Below are 25,862 nucleotides of genomic sequence, written 5' to 3'. Positions count from 1 at the left end.
CCTACCTCTGTCTGTTTGTTCCCTTTCTCTTGCAACATGTCTTCCTTTTCTCTCCAACCATCAGCACTGAATGACCACATTCCACTCTTGGTTTCTTCAGCTCACTTGAACAAACCATCTCAGCAATTCCTAAGACTTCAACTTTTTTCTGTATTCTGAGGACTCTCAACTGTGCCCTCAACCAGAGTAAGAAGTATAACATCTTTACAACCATGTGTCTGCTCTATATAGTCATCACAACCTAAACTTAACAAATCATTCAGAAATACCTATTCTTCTACTTTGTCTCTGCAGCATAACATCAAATGAAATATCATCAAATGAAATTTGTATCTCATTTTAGTTGAATCTTCTTTGTAAAATCAGTGACTATGGTAAATAACCCTATAGGACAGTGGTGGCCAACCTATGGCACACATCCTTCAGCGGGCTATATCACTGAAAGATCTAAAAGGTTCGCCATCACTGCTACAGGAGCAACAATAAAATGCACTGAAAAAATTTTAAGCAATTCTACAATCTAACACCACAACAGACACTGGACACTGTCAACAACACTATGATAAGTATTTATTTATAACTTATGCAAGCACTGGGCATTGTGCCAGCCACTGGGAGGCAACAATGAATAAGATATGATCCCTACCAATGAGGAATTCTCCATCTAAATTCAATAAGACTAGCTCCTTGGAGGCCATTATTTTATTTTTCTATAAGTATTAACAAATACCAGCCATACAACAGATATATTCCTTCAGAAATGAATGGTAATAATACACGTGTCTTTTTATTATGATGCTTATAAATGCATAATAATTGTAAAAATTAATGGATTTCACTGTGACATTTCCAAACAGTCTACGTCTTTGAGTATGACACTTCACAACTCATGTATTCTGATAATCACTTATAAATGCATAGTTGTAAATTACAGTATAGCTGTAAGATAATTTATGCAAACTTCAAAATGAGTACTATAGAAGAATAATGAATTACAAAGAATGTTCAAGGTACATTAGTAAAAAATATTCAAAATACTTCTATTAAAAGATACATATAAAAAAATATGAGAAAATGGAAATAAAGTGCTTGTAAATAGGGAAGGGAGGAGGGGGTGAAAGGAGGGTAGGGACAAGAGGAAAAAATGAGAACCAAGACCTGTCATGTAAAGGTACAAGATCCCAATGATGAATGCAACTGTACTGTATACTTAAAATGTACCAATAAACTCAATGAGAGAAAAACAAGATACATATGAATCTGTACAGCATGTGTGTATACATATATCCATTAATAAGTCTTCAAAAATTAAAGCTATCCCTGAAAAGAATTAAAGGTGGTTTTTAATTTTCATCTTTGTAGTTTTATATTTATTGATTCCCATGTTTCTGTGGAACTTTATTCCATATAAATGGCTCCCAGTATCATTTCCTCATCACCATTTATAGTATCATCTAATACCATCTAATACTCCGTCACCTTGCTTGCTAACTCACAAAGATAACTAGTCAATTTTGTCAAAAGCTCTCCAGTTAACTTCTACAGTATGGATTTCAACTCCTCTTTCCAAACTACTGAGGTCTTTTTAATTTAATCCTCAACTAACATTATGCTAGTTGTACAAATATTAATCAAGTTACTTTTCACAATTACAATTCAAAAGCATAAATGCTACCTTACCTTTTTATCTGAAGTGATAAGCTTAAATGCTTCTGTTACTTGATGAACTGTGGCACCACCACCAACATCAAGGAAGTTGGCTGGAGTCCCTCCATGAAGTTTTATTATATCCATTGTGGCCATAGCCAAACCAGCACCATTTACTATCAAGAAGGGAAAATGCTTTGTATAAGCAACAAATATAGACAAAATAAATTAAGCTCAGTAAATTAAGTCTAACAAAAAAACATGTGGTACCTAGACAGCCTATATTTCCATCAAGGCCAATATAGTTGAGATTTGCCTTAGCTGCATCTCTGTCCCTTTCATCTTCCTGGGTCCAGTCCTGAAGATCAAAGATTTTCTTTTGACGATAGGCTGAATTTGAATCAAAATTGATCTTTGCATCCATACAAAGCACTTTGAAAAGACAAAGAAAGTGATCTTAATGTCAAGAAAAACACAAATCATTGTTTATTTAGTTTAAGAGAAAAAAATTTAATTCTGAAAGTATTTCAACTCATGTTCATAATATAAACTGTTTCTTTAAAAAGAATAATTGAAGAGCTGGAGATTTAGCTCAGTGGTTCTGCTGCCTGCCTTTCAAGTGCAAGGACCTGAGTTCGATCCCTGGTGCTAAAAAAAAAGAATAATTGAGGAATTTAAAATGTCCCAAAGTTACAGTTCCTACATCCGTACTAGGTACTAAAGAACAAGAACACAAATAAAAACACCTCAAAGACAAGGATGTCTACTATCGTCACTCTTGTTCAAATCAGTAACTGAACGTTAGCCAGAGCAATCAGACAAAAGAAATAAAAGCCATTTTTATAGGAAAGAAGCAAAATTATCATTACTTGCAAACAAATGATACTCTACAAAGACCCAAACATTTTTACCAAAAGATTCCTAGAATTGGGCCAGGGATTTAACTTAGTAGCACCATGCCTGCCTCACAAGCACAAGGTCCTGAATTCATTCCCCAGTACAAAAAAAAAAAAGATTTCTAGAATTAATAATCAAATTTATCAATATAGCAGGATATAAAATCAACAGGCAAAAAATTTCCTTACACCAACAATGAACTTACTGAGAATAACATTAGGAAAATAATATAGTTCACAAAAGCATCGAGAAATTAAATACTTAGGAAATACACTAACCAAGGAAGCAAAAGGCCTCTACAATGAAAACTATAATATTCTGAAAAAGGAGAAAGAAGAAAATATCAGAAAATGGAAAGTTTTCCCCCGTTCCTGCACTGGTAGAACCAATATTGTCAAAATGGCCAGACTTCCAAATCTGATAAAGTGATTTAATGCAACTCCAATCAAAACACTAACAGAATTCCTCACAGTACTAGAGAAAACAATATTTAAATTCATATAGAACCAGAAGAGACCCAGAAGAACAAAAGCAATCCTAGACAACAACAAAGTAGGAGAAATCACCATCCTGGATTTCAAGTTATATTACAAAGCTATAGTTATTTTTTTAAAAATGCAGGGTACTGACCCAAAAACAGAAATGTGGATCAATGGAACAAAACAGAGAGTGCAAAAATAACTTGAGGCACATTCAGCTATCTGATCCTTGACAAAGGGGCCAAAAACATACAGTGGAGGAAAGGCAAGTCTCTTTAATAAATGGTGCTGGGGAAAAAAAATTTTTAATACATGGTGCCAGGAAAACTGGCTATCTGCATGCAGAAGATTGAGTCTCTAAAATCAAATTTTAAAAAAAATTTTTTTTGAGACAGGGTCTCACTGTGTAGTTGAGACTGACCTGGAACTCACTATGTAGCCCAGGCTGGTCTTGAACTCACAGCGATCCTCCTGCCTCAGCCTCCCGAGTTCTGGGATTACAGGCATGAACCATCACGCTCGACTTCAAATCAAATTTTAAATTAAAACCAAAATGGTTTATAGATCTGAATAACAGAAAAAAATCTTCTATAAGATAAAATAGGTAAAACTCTTGAAGACATAGATATAGGCAAAGACTTTCTGAACAAAGCCACAGTTGCACAAGAAAGAACACCAAGAATCAAGAAATCAGATCACATCAAATTAAAAAGCTTCTTCACAGAAAAGCAAACAGTGAGAGACAACCTACAGAATGGGGGGAGGGACTGCCAGCTATTCTTCAGACAGAACTAATAACTAGAAATATAAAGAACCAAAAAGAATAGTCCCACCAAAATAAAAGACCAAATCAAAACAATGTACAAGTGAAATGAATAGATCCTTCTCAGAAGAAGTACAAAATGGCCAACAAGTACACAGAAAAATATTCAGCATTGCTGGCCATTAAAGAAATGCTAATTAAAGCAAAACTGAGATTCTATATTACTCCAGAGAGAATGGCTATCATCAAGAAATCAAATAATAAATACTGGTGAGTCTGTGGAGAAAAAGGAACTCTACTATATTGTTGGTAAGAAGGTAAACTAGAACAACTACGGAAATCAGTATGGAGAGTTCTCAAAAAACTCAAATTAGAAATTCTATTTGACTAAGCTATTTCCCTTCTAGGTATCTTTCTGAAAGAGTTAAATATATTATACTGTAATGATACATGCATATCCATTTTTATAGCAGCACAACTCCTACTAGCTAAATCTGCCCATCAACAGATGAATGGAAAAAGTAAATGCGGTATGTACGCACAATGGAGTATTTGCCATTGATATGGCCTGCTTTGCCATAAAGGATAAACTTAATTCATTTGTAGGAAAATGGATGTATCTTGAGACCCTAATGTTAAGTGAAATAAATCACATACACAAGCTTAAATATCACATGGTTTCTCTAATATGAAAAATCCAAAATATAAAGAGCAAAATAAAAGATAGATAATAAGAAAGATTAGATTAGATAATAGGAAATAGGGAGATAAACCTTTTGCAAATGGGATGGGGCCTGAGATGAAAGGAGAGAGACAAAGGAGTGGGAAAGCAGATGAAAAAAGAACTGAAATGTGTTAAACATATGTACCAACTCCGCACAAGGAGTGTAATCTCTAAACACATACTAATAAAAAGTTGGAAAAAAGAAAGACTTTTTAAACTTTCTAAGAACTGTCCATATTCCAAGCTAACTAACCCCAGGTCCCATTCTTTCACACCATTCAAGGACACTCCTGCAACAATTCTGTCTTTGCTAAATTATAAATTCTCTCCCCCTACTTTTCTAGGGGGAGGGTATTTCTTTGATTTGTTAAATCCCACTATTTGCAAAAATACTGTTATTTCTCCACCTTGAAACCTCCTTAACCCCACCTCCCCCTTATTCTTTACTTCCTAAAAAGCAGAACTCCAGACTTGTCTATTTAAGAGGGTCAGCAAACTGGCCCAAGAGCCAGATTTGACCTGTGTCTGTTTTTCATTATGACTTGTGAGATAAAAATGGATTTTACATTTTTAAAGAACTGTGAAGAAGAAAAAAGTGAGGAGATTAAAAGAGTAAGAAAAAAAGCAATAGAACCAAACATCATATGTGGCCCACAAAGTCTAAAATATTTAACTACCAACCTACATGCTTAAACTCCTTGAACCAAATTTTCCTCCTGGAATTCTCTTTTATACTCATTGCAATCAGCTTCTACCTGGACCAAATGGCTTTTATCAAGATTATGCCTCTGACTTCATTTTTCAGCATTCTATCCCTGCCAATCTAACCACTAATCCTTACAGATCCTGAACAGAGAGATGTCTGGAAGACATGAGCTCAAGGGTCATAACATGTAGAAACTTGGAACATAGCAGTGATTCTCAAACATGGCAGTTTAGTGTCATAAGGGGCATCTCACAATGTCTGGAAACATTTACGGATGTTGCAACTGGAGGTAACCTGAGTGCTATTAGGAAAAAATTCTGTTAAATACCTAAATTTTAGGTATTTTTTAAAATACAGACTCACAAGAAATTGCAAAAATAGTACAAAGGGTCTTATGTACCCTTCACCCAGTGGTGGCAAGATATAGCTGTATATTTCCAAATAGCTGTCAGTTTTCACTATTTTTATTCTATTTTAAATTTTATTAGTACATATGTGTAGGACACAATGTATATATTCCTTGCAGAAACACAATACATGTCCACAACACACCTCAAGTCCTTTTTTTCATCCCTTATCTCTTGCTTCAGTCCACTCTCCCTCCTTCTCTTGATCCCTTTCCCCTCAGAGAACAATGTTCCTCTCTACTTCCTATTATCTTTTATTTTGTTCTTTATTTTTACTCTAGGTTTCTCATATGAGAGAAACATAGTTTTCGCCATTTTTTAAAACCTGCAATCATTTGTACACATAGGTATGCATATGTATAATTTTATCCCATACACAGATTTATGTAACTGCCATCACAATCACAACATAGAACTTTCTATCACCACAAAAGATCTCTCCTCTACCTCTTTGTGTTTATATCCTTAACCCTATTATTTCCTACCTTGTCCCTGTGCCCTAAAAGCCAGTCCATTCTCCATTCTCTATAGTTGTTATTTTGAGAATGTTACATAAATGCAGTCTTACAATACATATTTTGAGAATGACTGTTTTACTATACATAATGCCTCTGAGGTCCACCTAGGTTGTTCTATATGTCAATAGTTTATCCCTTTTCAATGCACAGCAGTATTCCAATGTATAGATATCTGTTACAGCTTGTGTCTAGGTACCCCCCTAAAGCTACATGTCATTATAGGTGGGGCTTTCAGAGGTGGCTGGACCTACAGTGTGTATTGCTGGAATTAAGGGTATGTGCTTACTAAACTAGTCCACTGAGTGGTTTAGCACAGTTCTGAGTGTAGACAATGGGAAGGCCCACCTTGTGTGTGCTATTTCCCCCTCAGGGTGTGTAGTCTGGATAGAACATAAGGAATAGAAAGAGGGCTGCTGTTGCTGCTTGGCTACTTTACCACATGCTTCCTTGCTGCCTTTTGGCTGCCTTGAACTGTTTCTCTTCTGCATCGCCATCCTACTGTGGAGCCAGCCAACTATAAATTGAAACCTGCACAAACTATGAGCTTCAATAAACTTTTCCTCCTTAAACTTTGCATGTTGGGTATTTTGTCTCGGCAATGAGAAAAGTAACTAATATACTTGCATTTTCTCAACCACTTCCCCTTTGAAGAATATTTGTGTTATTTTAAATATTCTACAAGTACTAATAAGCAACTGTGAATATTCATGTATAAATTTTACATGACCAAAGTTCTCCCTCTGTCCTTCTGACATATCACTGTCACTCTTGTAAGTATTTCTCCATTTTTATGCAACAAAATGTTCCAGGCTTTTTCACTTTCCTCCTCACAGCTCAGGAATTAGCCTATTCTCCAAAGAGCCCTTGCTCCTTTTTGCAGAAAATGATATTTAGGCACCAAGATATGTATACTACTCATAATTACTCCTATAAATATCACTGCTTCTGGGGCTTTTCAGCAAACAGAGCCAAAAAATACGTGTGTGTGTGTATATATGTACATCAAAATGCACATTTATGTTTATTTCTATTTTTTTAATCTCCAAATTTATGCCGATAACCTCTTATTCCACTCTAATACATCAAAATTCACTCAAATTCTGCATTTTGTATATTGGTAATTCTCTTATCCACCATTCAAAAACCTTTTTTTTTTTTTCATACTGGTACATATACAGTGCATTTATTTCAGAACATTTCTCTTTTTATTCAATGAGTTATAATCCATTTTTCTGCTACTTAGAAGGCTGAGGAAGGAGGATTGCTTTAGCCCAGGAGTTTGAGTCTAGCCTGGGCAACTCAGGAAGATCCTGTCAGGAAAAAAATCTGCAGCTTATACTGTCTTGTATTTGTCCAGTAGAGGACCCAAACTGAAGTGCATTCTATGAAAAAAAAAGGTCCTTTCTCTTAAAAAAAGATTCAAGATGAAGTCAAATGGACATGACAACTAAATTCAAGGTGTGATCTTGGACTAGGATCCTAGATGAGGAGCAAAAGGTATAAAGGACATTAGGATGATACCTGTCTACATCTGAATATGTATTGTGGATTAGATAACAGTATTTTATAATACTACATTTTCTGGTTTTCATAAATGTACTCAGGTTATATAAGAAAATGTACTAGTTTTAGAAAACAAAATATTTAAGAGTAATGGAGAATAACATCTCCAATTACTCTTGTTGTTTTTTTTGTTGTTGTTGTTTTAAGTGTGTTTGGGGGTTTTTTGCAGTACCAGGGATAGAACTCAGTATCTTGTGTTTGCAAGGCAGGCGCAGTGCCACTGAGCTAAATCCTGGCCCTACAATTACTCTTAAATGGATCCAAAAGTATGTATTTTTACATACACACAAGAGAGATGAGAAGGATCAAACAAATCAGGTAAATGTAAACAACTGGCAAAGCTGAGTAAAGAATATATAGGCGTTCCTTGTACTATCAAAGCAAAAACTTAAGAAGGGGAAAAACCTACACAGGCCACATTCACAGTAAGTTGTATGATTTAATTCAGCAAAACATAATTCATCATATTAATGCTGTTGATTGGAAACCATACTGACAATCCTAACCTTTTATTTTTCTCTATGAATTGCAAAATGATCTATTCTTACATAATCTTTAGATACTTACATTTGTCATGTATTAACAAAAAGTAACTGAGCAATTTTGATATTAAGTCATTCTCACAGTGAGCACAATATACCTGCCATGAACTTTGATAAAACAAAATATAAAGTTCTTGAAACATAATTATCCCCCGGATAACTGGGAGACGAGTACTCTTAACAATAAGCTACATCCTCAGCCCAAAATATTTTCAAAACTAAGGGAAATAAATACAACAACAAATTAGAACAGAATTAAAACCTATGAGATTAAAATCAACAGCCACTCTACACTAGAGAGTAGCAGAAAAGATCCCAATCAAAATAGTAACCAAAAATATAGCCCTAGAAATAAATCTAAGAAGAAATACACTTACATAAAAAAAATGGTAAATACCATTTAAGTGTATAAACAAATACATAAGAGGAAAAATAATGTTTCTTCTAGCTTGAAAAATGCTGCCACAAAGATGTTAATTTTCCCAACTACTTTAAAGAATTAGTTCAATTTCCATAAAACTTCAGCATGATGTTTTGAAATCTCAAAACATGATTGTATAGTTTACCTAGCAATAGATGCTTTACAGCCTCTGAATGAGTCTCCCAAAGGTTTACATACTGGACGCTTGGTTCCCAGTATGATGGTGATAAGGAAAAAAACCTTTAAGAGGTAGGACCTTGTCCCAAGAAAATTAGGTCACTGAGGTTGCCAACCCCTGAAGGGATTAATATCACTCTCATAGAACATTGGGAGTTCCTGCAAATTCAAGTCTGGCCCGAAACACTCTGGTTTCCTGTCTTGCCATGTGATCTCTTCCAAACACACTATACCACTATAATGTCATCTGCCATAAGGCTCTCATCAAAAGCCAAACAGATGGAGCTATCCAATCTTGAACTTTTAATCTCTAAAACTGTGAACTAAATAAACCTCACTTTACATATTCAGCATCAGGTATTTTGTTACAGTTACGTAAAAAGGACTGATACAAGGGGCTAGTAATTCTATATCCAAGAACACGTAGCAGAAATAAATATTTCAGGAGGCTTGTGGATGTGAACATGCTCACATAAGAACTACGATGCATTCTCGAGTGGGGGCTACTCATTTTTGTGTAATTTTCACTGCACATTCACTTCTCAAAAGAAACTAAAAGAACCCAATCTATTTGTTTAATCAGGTAAAAAGTACCTCTCTTAAAAAGTTTTTAATTTGGTTGGCTTTGGTTTTTGTTTATCTTTTCCAGCTTTATGGACATAAAAACTGACAAAAACTGTACACAATTTAAAGTACATACCTTAAACTATTTTGATAGAGGTATGCATTGTAAAATAATCAAGATAATTAATATATCCATCATTTCACACAGTTAACTTTTTTCTTTTTTTTGGTAGCATGGATTGAACTCTGGACCTTATGCTTACAAAAGCAGGTGGCAGAACCACTGAGCTAAATCCCCAGCCCCTCACATAGTTAACTTTTAAGTATTGTGAGAATATTTAAGATCTATTATCCAAGCAAATTTCAACTATACAATATTACTAACTATTCGGCCAGGGGTGGTGGCGAATGCCTGTAATCCCAGCACTCAGGAGGCTGAGGTAGGAGGATCACTGTGAGTTTGAGACCAGCCTGGCCTACACAGTGAGTTCCAGGTCAGTCTCAACTACATAGTGAGACCCTGTCTCAAAAAACAAAACAACAACAACAACAAATATTATATATTACTAACTATTCATGCTGCACATTAAATGGTCTCCATATTTATTCAACTAATAACTGAAAGTTTGTCTTTGACCAGCAATTCCCAATATCCCTCACCCTCAACCCTGTTAACATCCCTTCTTAACTTTGTTTCTGTGACTTCAACATTTTGAGATCACATAACTAAAATCATACAGTATTTGTCTCTCTGTATCTGACTTATTCCACTTAGCATAATGTACTACATGTTTATACATGATGTCAAAAATAGCAGGATTAAAAATAAGAATTGAAAAAAACTAAGAACTGATTACGTAAAGGTACAAATTTCCAACAATGAATGTCATGATATTGTATACACTAAATGTAGCAATAAAATTAATTTTTAAAATGGTAGGATTTCCTTTTAAAAAAGTATTGATACAAAGAATAATCAGATCCACATAATCAGATACTTGAATATGTGGTGGCTCACCCCAATAATCCAGCTAATCAGGAGGCTGAAGCAGAATGAGCACACTTTGAGACCAGCCTGGGCAACTTAGCAAGATCTTATCTCAAAATAGAATAATAAGGGGTGGGGATTAACTCAGTACTTCCTGGGTTCATGCCCAGTATTACAAAGAAAAAAAAAGGAAGGGGAGAAGAGAAGGGAGGGGACACTTTATTTAATGACAATAGAAAAACAAACTCTCTGGAAAAAAAGAAGCCAAAGTAAAATCTTGACTGATTAAAGACTTAAAAAGTAAAAATTATGAAACAATAAAAGTAGAACATACTGTAGATGAATAGTTACTAATCAAGACAGAGAAAAAACTCTGAACATAAAAGTAATGGAAGCTAAAAATGAGATTTTACTACATGCAAAAACAAAAAGTATGTTTAAAAAAATCAAACAAAATTTTAAAAAGTATTCATGGCAAGTGCCAGACAAGAAAAGTAATATCCTTAATATATAAAAAGCCCAAATACATGGAGAAATTACCAAGACATGTTCTTAGGTAAATAAAACAAGATGCAAAATGTATAGAGCTGGCAATCTTTTCTGTAAGGCGGTAATTAAGAACATATTTTCAAACTTGTTTTACTTGCAAAATAAACAAACTCTAGCATTTTTAATTCTTTTTCTAAAAACAAACATAACACCAAAAACTAAGGACTGAAAGAGAATAGATGAAGATGAAGAGAAAGCAAAAATTCTGAGTAAAGGAATAAGGGAAGAAATACTTTGCTACAAAGTTTTAGTTTCTGAATCATTTAAAAAATTAACTATAAAAATACACAGACTTCATCAAATTAATAAGAAAAACTAGCCAGGCGTGGTGGCGCATGCCTGTAATCCCAGCACTCGGGAGCCTGAGGCAGGAGGATCGCTGTGAGTTCGAGGCCAACCTGGGCAATATATAGTGAGTCAAAGTTCACTCTCAACTACATAGTGAGACCTTGCCTCAAAAAAACCAAAAAAAAAAAAGGCCACCCAAAGATAACAGGTCCTAACCCATAGATTCTTTGAATGTTACTTTTTATGGTTAAAATTTATACAAATGTGATTAAGAATTTTAAGATAAAGATTATCGTGCCCTGAATTATACTGTAAGGGCGCTCATAGGAGAGACGTAAATTGGGTGTAGTGGTGCAGCCCTGAATTCCAAATTTTTGTAGGTTGAGGCATAAGGATTACAAAATCAAGCCCAGCCTGGGCAACTTACCAAGACCCTAAATCAAGCAATCAAATGATTTGGAGATGTAGCTCAGTACAGAGGCCCTAGGTTCCACCTCCAGTACTGAGAGGAGGAGAGAGAGGCAGAGAGGGAAACTGCGAGAGAGGAAGAAAGGGAAAGAAAGGGAGAGAGAGAGAGAGAGGAAAGGAGATGAAAGGGGGACGGGGAGTGGGGGAGAGAGAGAGAGAGACAGACACACAGACAGACAGACAGGAAGGTAGGCAGAGAGAGACTGGATACATACAGAAGGTTAAAGACAAGGTGCCCACACAGCCAGAGATTAAAGTTAGCACAGGCGAAGGAATGCCAACCAAAGCAGTGGTTGGATTCTCAGCTACAGCCACCTGCATGAGGGGATCTCTGCTATACTGACTTTGAAATTAGAACTTTGCTGTAGGTCACTTGTAATTTGTTGCAGAAGCTACTGGAAACTAATAAAGGGAGCAAAGAATAACAAAGAAAATTTGCAGAAGAAAAACATGCTTAATAAATAAAAAACTTAATTATCGCTAGTTATCAAAGAACTAAAAACCAAAACAAGCACCATTTCTTCATTATCAGTTTGACAGAAATAACACTTTTGGCAAATTATGCAATGAGACAGACGCTCTATTAGAACAGAATAGGAGAAAAGAGAAGAGGAAAGGGGATTAGGGGAGCAAACTACCTGGCATAAAGTATCTCAAAATGTACCTCTCTAACCATCAGAACACATATTACAAATACTACCACTCTTTGACCCAAAAATCCTACTTATAAGAATCTATATGAAAGACAATCAGAGTTGCTGACATATAATAAAATACAAATCTTTTTAAATTATCTTTTGAAAAATATTTAACATGAAAGCATTTTATTATATAATTTTAAAGGTGAAACATTAAAAGCATACTGGTGTTGGGATTATAGAGGGTTTTTTTTCCTTTTATACCTGTATTTCTTTGTACCTTGAAAATTTTCTATACTAAGTATAAAATCTCATTAATAAAGAAAAAAATTACTTCTAAACATATATAAATGATACTAAGAAAACCTGAATATACAGAAAAAGTTATTAAGAGACAGAAGACACTCCTTTAAGAGAATATGACTGTTGAGTTTCAAAGTGAGAAAGAATTCAGTAGGTTTACTTTCAAAATTAGTCCCTCTTAAGTTATATAATCAGGAAAATAATATACTTCTTCACTGAATACATATTTAAAATGTACATCAGCTCCAATGTTTCAAAAAAGTTAAATTCAGTTTACTTACTCATTAAAAATGTAAAAGTGAAAAATGGATCCTTAGTAAGATTAAAATTATCATGAGACTTAAAACAAAATCATATAAATTGCAGCAAAAGCAGTTAATGTAAGATGTAAAGAAAAATTTGGACGAAAATAAAATGGCTTATACTTATACCTGGAAGGCATAATGATTCAAATCTGATTTTCTTTTTAAGCATATGCAAAATGAAAACCATCAAAGTGAGAAGCTAATCTTATTCTCTAAGTGGCTAAAATACTAAAACAACTCAAATATCAGAGAATATCCTTTCACACAATAAAGACCCATCATGTCTCCAGGGTCTGAAACTTCTAGAGAACCATGCAGTTAATTCCCAAAAACTACAACTATTTACTTACCACCACTCTCGATACTTTAACCCAGCACCTCCCAATAGAGCTTTCTGCAATTATGGAAATGCTCTCTATACACATGCGATCCAATGTGGAAACTACATGTGGCCACTTTATACTATTATTCTTTATCATATAAATTACCAACCAAAAATTGATTTATTTGATAAACAAAAGGTAATCAATCAGAAGAACGGTACAAAATAGACTACCAGTATTTAATAAGATTAGAGTTATCTAAAGAGATTTGAAATACGGCCGGGGGGATTTTAGCTCAGTGGTTTAGCCACCTGCCTTGCAAGCACAAGGGACCAAGTTCAATCCCTGGCACCAAAAAAAAAACAGAGAGAGAGATTTGAAACAAATCAGATAAATTACATCAACAAGATATACACTATTGAGAAAATTTTAAATTAATGTAGTCATATTAATAATGTAATTAATTTAGCTACATTAATTAGTATAGGCTCTTGAAATGTGACTACTGTGACTAAGGCACTGAATTTTAGATTTTTATATACTTTAATTGAAATAGCCACAGGTGACCAATGAATGGTTACCCTATGAAAAAGTACAACTCTAACCCCTACATGTCTATGTGTAAAATGCTTGTTTTAGTGGGGGTTTTCCTATTTTTTCACATTCAGTTCATAAAGTAAGCTTCTACACAGGAATCAGTTTACTTCTCTTATGAATTCACCTTTCTTAGTGAAGCACATGATAGACAAATGCATAACCAATATTTGATAAAAGAAGATACTTTACCAGCTCCATCTGAATCTTCTACCATTGGATTTATTTCTACCATGGTTGCATCATATTTCATAAAAAGGTTATAAAGCTTGACCATGTTTTCTGCTGCAGAATCCACAATATTAGGTGGAAATCCCATCTTCTGTGCAAGCTGAAAACAATTTCTCTCTTATTAGAAGTAGTTTGACTATGTCTAATCGATATTAACGTAATAAAAACCTGTAGCTTATCACTTAAAAAATAAGCATGAGTCACTCAAACATTAATCACTGAAATAGTATTTACTATTACTAAATAAGTAACAAAATTTTTATTCAGGATCCTCAAGGTATTATGGCCATTTACAGATGACAAAAAGATGCAGAGAGGCCAAGTAACATGCCATTCACCAAGATTACAGTTTCAGTGCTTTTCTCATAGCCTCCAACTGCCTCTAACACTTATGACCATCCTGATCTGAGAAAAAGAGGCTAATATTTTTTAAAACAACATATAAAAGGTGGATTGACAACCTCAATGGTTCAAACAATGGCTAAGTGTCTATCAGGCAATAAGAACATATGAAGTTATCAAATATTACCCCATTCAAGCTGATATAAATACTATATATCACAAACAATAATTTTTTTTTAAATCTATAAAACACTTAGTATATGCCAAGTTGTGTGCCAGACTCAAAAGACACAAGCCTCTAATCCAGTACAGGAGTTTTACAGTCTCGAGCAGAGATTCCTAATTAGAGTGATCTGTAAAACTTTTTACATGACAAAATATCAAGATCACAGCCTAAAAGTTCTGGTTCACATTCTATCTGGACCAAGCATCTAATACTTTTAAAGTATCATAAGCAATTCTGAAACCAAGGATATGTATCAGTATGTTTATTCTAACAGTGTTGCCACTGCTCAGGAACACTAGAGGAAATTTTTCCCTCTTTTTTCAGTTACTATCTGCAGCATATTTTTCTGATTTTCAAAGACAGAAAATTGTAAATTCTTTGAGGGTGAATATATTTTTTGCAGTCAAATGTCAATTAATAAACTGGCTGATCAAGAAAAGGAATAAAATTTTTAGTTAAAATCTATTTCAAATAAAGAATAATGAAGTATCATTTCATTACGAAAGATTTTCAGGTTATCATGTATTACTCTTATAGACATAAGCATGTGAGAATTGCAACATACTTCTAGTCAATCCAGTATGACATTAATTTACTGAATGAGGCATCATTTCTGCTCATCAGTCAAAATGCTATAATCTTGGTACATTATTCTTTCAAGCATTCTTCTAAATCAAGTATTTCTTCCTCATCTAAATTTCACTCTCCAGTCATCACTCTCCTATGAATGCCTAATGAGTCAAATCTCTGTCCCCTTTAAATATTTATACCATTCATTTGCCTAAATAATTTGCTCCACTATTCATCAGGAAAAGTTCCCTATCTCCATTAAACTTTATGCCAGTCAAATTCTTGCTCCTGCTGTACTTCAATATCATAAACTTATACTGGCATTATTTTTCTAACAGATGGTTCATTTCATTTAAAGTTTAACATTCAAATTTTTAAAATGAGTCCCTTGTATATCCAAATCAAATACTTTAATTCAACATCAGCATGTCAAATATTACCAAGGAATTCTCAAAATACATGGTATTCAACTCCATAGTTTTTGGGTGGGAGAATGTGGGGTGAGGCTGGAGAAGAGGGAGTAGGGACTGACGGAAAATACAGAAAACCAGTGAAACTGTATGCAAAATTTATTGTATATGTATATGCACTGAAGGAAATTCATAGCATTCGTTAGCTTATTAAAAGTTTATAAATGCCCCCAAAATAGAACCATTCATCTATCTTAGACATATAAGACTCCTGACTATTCCATAAAACTCAAAGGATTACAAGCTCAAGGCCAGCCCAGACAACTTGGTAAGACCTTGTCTCATGGATGGATGGATGGATGGATGCACAGACAGATGGACAGATGGACAGGAAGGCTAGGTAGCTAGATGGGAATGGTGCTCAGTGTAAAGGTCATGTATTCAATCCCCAGTACAGAAAAAACAGAAGAAAAGAGAAGTATTAACCATATAATAATGGATCCTGACTCAAATAAACGGTAAAGAATAATTCAACAATTAAGAAAATTTAAGTGAGTGGATGCTATTAAGGAATTGTTATCAATGTTACTAGATACAGTAATGATATAGTGACACTTTTTTAAAAAATGTTTTCTCTGAAGATACATATTAAAATATTTATGGAAGATAAAGAAATATATAGATATTTCAAAAAACATCAACTTCCAACAAGATAATAATTTTTTTAAGTTTTGACAATCATTCACACAAAGTTAATTATCTTTCCTTAAGTATTATAATTCTGCAATTCCAAACTAAAAAATTTTCAGAATACAACATACCAGGACAGCTTGTTCCTTTTTGATGCCTTCTACAATATCAACAGGTTCTTTAACTATAGCATCAGGAGTCTCAGCAGCAACATCTTCAATGTTAACACCACCTTGCGAACTTCCTATTAATACAGGACCCTAGCACAGGGGGAAACAGCCAAAAAAATCTGGATTTTATTTTAGGCTCGTGGACAAAATTTTAATACTTATTTAGGCACACTACAGACTCAAGCATTACTATTTCCTTTGTTTTGTTGTGTGTTTTGGTAATGCGGATTGAACTCTGGTCCTTGCACTTGCAAGGCAGGCCATCGAACCGCTGAGCTAAATCCCCAGCCCTCTATTTCCTTTTCTTATTCTGAAGTTTTCTTGAGAATTTGTATTTCTAGCACAGTGCCCCCTTATAAGTGTTCAACTTATAAACAATGGAAAAGAAATTTTTTTTAAAAAGCATGACAAAGATAATGACTGCATATGAGGGAAAAGGACCAACACAGAAAAACTTATACCAAATAAGTAAATATAATCATTTGTGTAACTATAACTATATATTTTCATAAGAACTGAAGAAATAGTAAAGTACTATACTGTATTGCTTAAAGTAGTAACTAGAAAATTATAAAAACAGACTGCTGATATTTGAAAGAGAAAATCTAAGGAAAAAATAAGTTTTCATAGCTCTAGCTGAACTATTATTCAATTAAAAAATAAATGAAAACTACCCTCAGCTATTATTATGCAAAATATAAGATGATAAGAAACGAGTACAAATAATTACATTAACTTTTAAGTCCTCTGAAATCAGTAAGAGTAAATTAATAAACTTACTAAGGAATTTATAAATGAAATAATTTTAACAAGCAAAAACAGAAAAATGGTAAAATTATTATTAAATGGCATAGGAAAATACTAATCAACAGTGGGTTGACTCTATGTAGTGTTATATATGAAAAAATGATGCAAAATTCTAGATAGTATTCTCAATCCTTTTTTAACATAAAGTGTGACATAAGCAACACAATAAAAGGCAGCAAAGAAAAAATAAAAAGGCTAGGTTTTTTAATTTACAATTAAAAAGCTATTCTTACATTCAGAAAAGAACATGACCTTCACTTTAAAACTCTAAAGACTAATTCCACTTTTCTATCCTAACACTTAGTGTCTCAGTAATACACTCATACAAGGTATAGTTCAAAGAAATAGAGCTGGTTAGAAATTCGCCGCTGTTTGGAAAACACTACCATTCTTCAAATGCTTAAAATAATAACTAAAGAGGAAAAAAAAATCTACTAGTTTTTAAGAGATATTTAGAGAAAATGACTTTGTACTATGTGATTAGATATCAATACACATGTTAAAAAAAATTCACTGGCCTTGCTCCCCGGCCTCGGGAAATAACTTCTAAACTCTCCAACCACTTGCATCTATGCTAACAAGAAGACTCATGATTTGTACCTAGACAGTTTATGCTAAGAAGATGGTTCAACTGAGCAATGACCATGCCAGAAAGGCCTATCATGTGATTGATGAGTGGGCTAAGGTTTTGGACCAGTGATAGAGACACCCTACAGGGCAGGGCAGGGAGAGGGAAGACCCTAAAGATTGAGTCAACTGAAAAGATGATGATTCAATAAATAATGCCTGTATCATAAATCCCCAGTAAAAACTCTGAACACCAGGAACAGCAATATGGCAAGATTGGAGATCCAAGACTTTAGTCCTCCTACACAAAAACACTGACTTTTAACAAGAATATTCAGTTCAAAAGTCCTTACAACCAAGTTGCTAATCCCAGGAAAGCTCAACGTCAAGAACTTCAGTACTGAAACTGGTAAGAAAAGCCATTCCATTTCAATCACATCAGCTTCCCACTCTCCCCCAAACACAATTTGGGATTATGAGGAAAATCACAAGCCACAAGAGAAGAGTGGAACATATTTCCAACATCCTGGCTTCTTCTCAGGGAGTTGTTCAAGGAACTATTTCTGTCTCACCTGGCTCCACATGCAGGTAGGAAAGCAGCATACTTTGGATGTCTGAGGGACACTGAGAACAAAAAAGAATGCAAAGGTTTGTGGCAGCACCAGAAAACTTGCAGTACCCTAGACAAAAGCTAACACAGCTTACAACAACTGAGAAAAAGCTCCAATATGTGACTTTATTACTACCACAAGGAATTAGAAAATGAACTATTAAACCCAAAGTTGGCAAGTAAGCTTAAGAAGACAATGGGGAAAAAAAATCAGCAAACTTAAGAGTTGTTTCTTAAAACACCAACAAAATCAACAAATTACTGTATAACTGGGGGGGAGATCAAATAACAAAAGTCAAAAATGAAAGACAAAGGATTATAACTGGTGACACAATGACAATGGCTAAGGGACTACTATGAATAATTATGCACCAATAAATTGCATATCTAAAAGAAATATATAAGTTTCTAAAAACATACCCCATTACTATTGCCTGGATGAACATTCCCCAAAGGTCTATGTGTTAAATGATCTCTGATGAGCTTTCCAAGATGGGTGACCACTCCTAGTCTGTTTGGAGTCCCTCGAGCCAGGGCTTTTGCCCTAACTCCAGTAACAGTTTGGTATATAAAAATCAAATGCAATATACTATCTTAACAGAATGAAGAACTAAACCACAATCACCTCAACTGATGCAGAAAAAGCCTTTGACAGAATTCATCTCTTTTAGGATATAAAAATACTCAAATTGAACTGAAAGAAATTATCCCAACAAAAAAAAGGCCATACATGAAAACCTGCACGAAAAGCACATTCAATAGTGAAAAACTAAAAAAAAAAGTGAATAACTGAAAGGTTTTCCTCTAACACCAGAAACAAAGATGCTCACTCTTGCTACTTCTATTTAACACAGTACTAGAAGTCCTAGCCAAAAGAAAGAAAAAAAATATCCAAAGAGTAAAGAAAATCGTTATTACAGTATCTTGGTTCACAGATGAAATGACCTTCTATACAAAAACCCTAGAGATTCCTCAAAAAGAAAAGCTGTTAGAAAAAAGAAGTTCAACAAAAATGCAAAATAAAAATCAACCACCAAAAATCAGTTGCATTTCAATAAACAATGAACAATCCAGAAAGAAAATTAAGGACACAATCCCATTTATAATAGCATCAAAGAGAATAAAATATTTTAAAATAAACCCACAGGTTTATGTACTGAAATAACAAAATATCAGTGAAAAAACAATATGAAATTAAGGAATATTGGAATGCATCCAGTGTGCACAGTGTCTAAGACATAAAAAGATTCACAATGTTAAAAAACTGCATTTGTGTAAGTAATGTGGTAAATACTTCAGAAGTTCTAGTTTTATTTTACTCCATGAAAGGACTCACACTGGAGAAAAAAATCTTTAAGAAATGGTGGGGGGAGTATTCAATTTTTCCAGTTTCTCAAAGATATAAAAAAGAAGACTTACAGGGCCAGGAATTTAGCTCAGTGCTGTCACCACTTGCCTGGAAAGCGCAAGGACCTGAGTTCAATCCTGGCACCAAAATAAAAAGGAGACTTACAGAAAAACTTTATGATTTTAAGAGCTGTGGTAAAGCTTTCGCAACACTGGATGAAAGTCTCATGAATATAAGAAATGTGGTAAGGCCTTCAATTTTTCCAATTTCATCAAAAGACATTAAAGAACTGATTCTTGAGAAATACCCTAGAATATAGGGAATGTGGATATTCCTTCATTTCTCTCATATCTATTCAAGGATAAATAACAATCCACACAGGGAATAAATGTGTGTATTACCCCGATTTTTAAGGTACAAATACAACATTACTTTTCTAGGTTAAATTTCTTGTCTTGGAGTGTAAGTCTTTTTATATTGGTAGATTAAATTTTCTACTGTTTGACTTAAGTTTTTGAATCTATATTAAAGAGATATTCGTACTCAGGTGTATTATGTAGCAAAATGTAATCTAGTAGGTTATGTGTGTAATATATACTAAACAGTTTTGTATATAAGTAATACATATAAGTAGTTTATGTGATTTGTATTTGAAAAGTATATAACCAGTGTTAAAGTATATAGCTTTTTATAATATGACAATATACTAAAGTCTTGGTAATCTCCAAGAAAAAAAACAATATAATAATGGCATAAAGATACAGGTATAGACAAATGGAACAGAACAGAGACTTCAGAAATAACCTCTCACATAGTACAGTTAAATGAGCTCAACAATGATGGCAAAGCTATACAATAACAAAAAGATCATTTCTTCAACAAATGATGCTGGAAATTCTGGATACCCACATGCAAAAAAATGAAGCTAGACCTTACACTATACACAAAAAAAACAGACTCAAAACTATTGAAGACTTAAAACATAAGACCTGAAACTATAAAACTAGAAGAAAACAAATCTTCATGACACTGGATTTGATAATGATTTCTTACACAAGGCACCAAAAACAAGGCAACAAAAGCAACAGACAAATGGGACTATATCAAATTTTAAAACTCCTGTATAGCAAAGAAAATACTCAACAAAGTAAAAAAGCAATCTACAGAATGAAAGAAAGTATTAGAAAATCACGGAATCCAATTCAAAACATGAGCAAAGGCCTTGAACAGACACTTCTCAAAAGGCGAAAAACCACACAAAAGAATCAAAGGACAATGACACTAATCTCAGGGAAATATAAATTTAAACCACAGTGAGATATCATCTCACACTCTTTAGAACTGCCACTGTCAAAAAAAGAGAAAATGAATTATGGCAAGGATTTGAAGTTGGAATCTTTGTAGACTGTTGATGTAGCTCCTATAGAAAACTCTTCAAAGTTCCACAATTAAACATAGAATTACTATATGACCCAGTGATTCCACTTTTAGGTATATGTCCAAAACAACTGAAAACAAGATCGCCAAGGTGCCCATGTTCACTGAAGCACTATTCACAACAGCCACAAGGTGGAAGCAGCCTGAATATCCATCAAAAGAGAAATAATGAAGAAAACACACTCTATACACATAATAGAATATTAACCTTTAAAAATGAAACACTTCTGGGTGCAGTGGCATATGCCTGTAATCCCAGCTACTCAAGCAGGAGGATCACAAGTTAGAGACCAGCCTGTGCAATATAGTGAGACCCTTTCTCAAAAAGGGGAAGGGGTCATCCCCAGTTCTGGGGAAAAAAAACCTATACATTTATTAATGGACCTTAAAGACATTATGCTAAGTGAAATAAAACACTACCACAAAACTTATAACAAAACATAAAAACACTACCTGGTTCCAAAGGTATCTAAAAGAGTCAAACTCTTTAGAAACTAGAAGAGCAGCAGTTACTAGGAACTTGGGGGTGGGGGGAGAAAGGGGAGTTATTCCATGAACAGTTTCAATTTTGCTCAATGAAAAAGTTCTAAAGATCTGTTACAAAGAATGTGGATATAAGTAACATTATGATAAGATACACTCAAAAATAGGGCAATAAAAGATGTTTTTTACTACACCTTTAAAAAATTACTTTTAAATAAGAAGACCCTCTGGTCACTAGAATTTGGCATGTTTCTAGAGGGCAATATTCTGCATTACTGTCACACATCAAGATCCCAGGAGAGTGACACATTCTTGAGAATAATGAAAGTTTCACATATGGGACTCTGCACCTTTTCCTACATATGTCTCCATTTGACCAGTTCCGATATGTGTCCTCAGGCTGTAAAATAACTGTGATCATAACGAGCATTTTCCCATGTTCTGTGAGTTGTTCCAGGGAAATTATCAAGCCAGAGAAAATAGTGGGAATTCCTAAATTCATGACCAACAGAGCAAAAGAAGGAAATGTGGAGACCCCAAAGGTGAGGCTCAAATCTGAAGTGAGAACAGTCATGTGCAAGACTATTTCCTAACCTCTGAAGTTTGGTCTAACTCTGGGTATCAGTGTCAAAACCTGTATTACTAACCCTCCCCAAACATTTTTTAATGAAAGAATTCAATGAACCTCTGAGACTAAGGAAAAAACTTGCAAGTCTTGAACTGTTTGAAATTATAGCCTAATTTTTACATTTCTCTAAAAATTTCAAATGAAAAGTATTCTTCTTTTTCTCTCTAGCAAGGCAGTTCATAATCACAGGTCTTTCACAGCTATTAAGAACAGGAAAGGACTCAGATTTAAGAATCTGTTCAATTATTGTTATGATAGTGAAGGAGAAAATAGATAAATTATATATACAAATATCCATTAACTATATTCAATCTAAGAGGCAGAAACCAACAAATCTTCACAGTACATGAACATTTTAGTTTTACTTTTATTTTATATCAAATGAAAAGAAAAACAGGAAAGTCACAGAGAAGACAGCATTACTGGTGGGAAAAAAAAGACAGTATTAAAGTCTCATTAAAAAAAAATATCCAATAGGCCTGTAAAGTGAAGGAGAAGGTTTAAAAAGAGCACAGAGGCTGGGCATGGTGGTGCACGCCTGTAATCCCAGCACTCGGGAGGCTGAGGCAGGAGGATCGCTGTGAGTTCGAGACCAGCCTGGGCTACACAGTGAGTTCCAGGTCAGCCTCAACTACGTAGTGAGACCCTGTCTCAAAAAACAAAAAACAAAAAACAAAAAAAAAAAGAGAGCACATAAAAATTATACAATATAAAAAAGTAAAGAGCTTTTATTTGTGCTTAATTCAATGACCCATTGCATGGGTCAATCTCAGTAAGAACAATGTTTATAGTTTCATACTTAAAAATCAATACAGAATAAATACTATTTAACTTTTTACAGTATTTTTAAATCAGAGTAAATTTTCAAAACAATTTAGTTTCTAGTTTCAAGCTATAACTTCAAATAAATGATAATGCTATTATTACTTTCTTAACCTAAATTTTTCTTTTCTTCGTATTGTAACATTTTTTTTAACCTTAAAATAGGTTACAATTTTAAGGTATAAAACAAAGCACATACTTATAGAAACTAAATTTCTATATTAAATAAGCTAACATAAAAACTTTTCAAAGTTTGAATTTTTTGTTTTTGTTTTCTTTTGATTTTTGTGTTACTAGGGATTAAGTCCAGGGCCATTGCACTGAGCTACATTCCCAGCTTTTTTTTTTTTTCTTTTTTCAAAATAGGGTCTCACTAAGTTGGCCAGGCTAGCCTCAAACGTGTGCTCTTCCTGCCTCAGCTTCCTAGAATACATGAAGAGCTACTTCTTTAAAAAAGAAACTTATGGAAATTTTTTGGAATTGTTGCAGCACATTTTATGCCTATTTCAAGCAAAGTAAAAACTGATATATATAAATGTGCCACTTACTTTAAGCAGACTGTAATATTTTACTAGAAAAATAAAGTAGTAAATGTGATTTGTCCAAATAGATTTGTCTCAGTCCAGAAGTACCAATAAGCACTAAGAAAATGATAATCAAGAAATCTGATTTAACAAAAATGCCATTTTAAAAAATGATTTTAAAATAATACGTACTAGCCAGGCGTGGTGGCACACACCTGGAATCCCAGCACTCGGGAGGCTGAGGCAGGAGGATCGCTGTGAGTTCGAGACCAGCCTGGGCTACATAGTGAGTTCCCAGTCTCAACTACACAGTGTCTCAAAAAAACAAAAACCAAAAAAGAAGTAGGTACTGACGCAGTAAGAGAACCATGAGTTTGAGGCCAGCCTGGACTACATAGTGAGCTCAAGGCCCACCTGAACTATACAGCAAGACACTGTCTCAAGAAAATAAATAAATAAATAAATAAATGTAAGTATTAAAGGTGACTTTTTTGGCACACCAACCCTATGGTAAATACCTGCCCTGGTATCCTGATGATATCGCTACTAAAAAACACAATGGAATCTATGGTTATCTCCTAAAAACAAGTAAAAAAAGGAAATTTTAGTGATCAGTTAATCTGTATACATAGCATTTCATAAATCAAAAATGTCCTTTACACCATTCGTGGTGGCACACACCTGTAATCTCAGCACTCAGGAAGCTGAGGCAGGAGGATCGCTGTGAGTTCAAGACCAGCCTGGGCTACACAGTGAGTACTGGGTCAGTCTCAAACTACATAGTGAGACCCTGTCTCAAATAAAAAAAAAAAAAAAAAAAAAAAAAGAAAAAAAAGAAAAAGTCCTTTTCTTTTTAAATCACTGGCTTATTTAACAGCAACTGTATCATAGAGATTCCCACAAAAGTTAGATATCCCCCACTTCACTGGTCTCGTGTGATATTAAAGAACAGTACAGGGACAGGGATTTAGCTCAGTGGTGCCACTGCCTGCCTCATAAGCGCAAAGACCCAAGTTTGATCGCAGTACAAAAAAAAATAATAATAATAATCAGTTCAGTACATTTACTACAATGAAGATTAGCTATTCTTTAGGATTCCTTTCTCAATTTGTCCAGAAATTCCTACTTTACTTCTAGCTTAATAAAAAATAAAAACATAACTAAAGAAATGACAGGTGGCAACATATAATACCAACGAAAAGGCAAGGAAAATGTAGTGAAAGGCAAATGTATAAAAACATAACTTCTGTAAATTAATGTGATATATGACTACTGTCCTATAATTTCTAAAATAACTTATAAATCTAAATTCTATCATGTGGAGAAACCTATAAAGATAAATGTATTGCTTAAGAATAAAACAATGCTGTTTATCTTATAATCTTTAGTGGGATTTTACTACCACCTAGTGTTATACCTTAAGAAATACATTTTCATTAAAAAAAAAAAGTTGCAATACAGTTTTACTAAAAAAGTTAACTGTAGGGCCGGGAATTTAGCTCAGTGGTTCTGCTGCCTGCCTCGCAAGTGCAAGGTCCCGAGTTTAATCCCAGTACCAAAAAAAAAAAGCTTTAAACAACAAAGGAAACAATCTACAGAACAGAAGAAGAAAATATCTACCAGCCATTCATCTGAAGGTTCTGAGGCTTAATACTCAGAGTATATACAGAAGTAAGTGAATAAATAAATAACAAGTAATACAATTTTTAAATGAGCAAAAGATATAAATACATATTTCTCAAAATAAGAAATACAAATGGGCAATAAATATATGAAAATGTGCTCAATATCATTAACATCAGGAAAAAGCAAATCAAAACTACAATGAGACACCATTTCACCCCAGTAACTATCAAAAAATTAAAAATAAAAAATGCTGGTAACAACGAGAAGAAAAGGAATGTTATATAAAATACTAGTGGAAATGTAAATTAGTGTAGCTTCTACAGAACACTGTATAGTGGCTCCTCCAAAAACTAAAAGTAGAACTATAATATAATCTAGTTATCCCACTCCTGGATATATATCCAAAGGAAATAAAGTCAGCATATGAAAGAGATACCTACATGCCCACGTTTATAGCAGCACTATTACCAATAGCTATAATACAGAATCAGATTAGGCTCAGCAACA

General features: G+C 34.0%; 1 protein-coding gene across 1 annotated transcript in view; it reads right to left on the bottom strand.

Moving 5' to 3' along the window:
- Sucla2 (succinate-CoA ligase ADP-forming subunit beta) overlaps positions 1-25,862 on the bottom strand; it is a 52,179-nt gene that overhangs the window by 8,694 nt on the left and 17,623 nt on the right. The window contains exons 5-8 of the mRNA XM_010637006.2: positions 16,465-16,593; positions 14,057-14,195; positions 1,918-2,079; positions 1,681-1,823 (exon numbers count right to left, since the gene is read on the bottom strand). Of these exons, the coding sequence (XP_010635308.1) occupies positions 1,681-1,823; positions 1,918-2,079; positions 14,057-14,195; positions 16,465-16,593 (573 nt within the window). The remainder of the gene's footprint in view (positions 1-1,680; positions 1,824-1,917; positions 2,080-14,056; positions 14,196-16,464; positions 16,594-25,862) is intronic.

The sequence above is a fragment of the Fukomys damarensis genome, unplaced genomic scaffold (assembly GCF_012274545.1).
Source record: "Fukomys damarensis isolate Sample0158 unplaced genomic scaffold, DMR_v1.0_HiC HiC_scaffold_38, whole genome shotgun sequence".
Taxonomy (NCBI): domain Eukaryota; kingdom Metazoa; phylum Chordata; class Mammalia; order Rodentia; family Bathyergidae; genus Fukomys; species Fukomys damarensis.
Note: the sequence above shows the minus strand (reverse complement) of the source record. Positions and strands in the feature narration are given on the sequence as shown.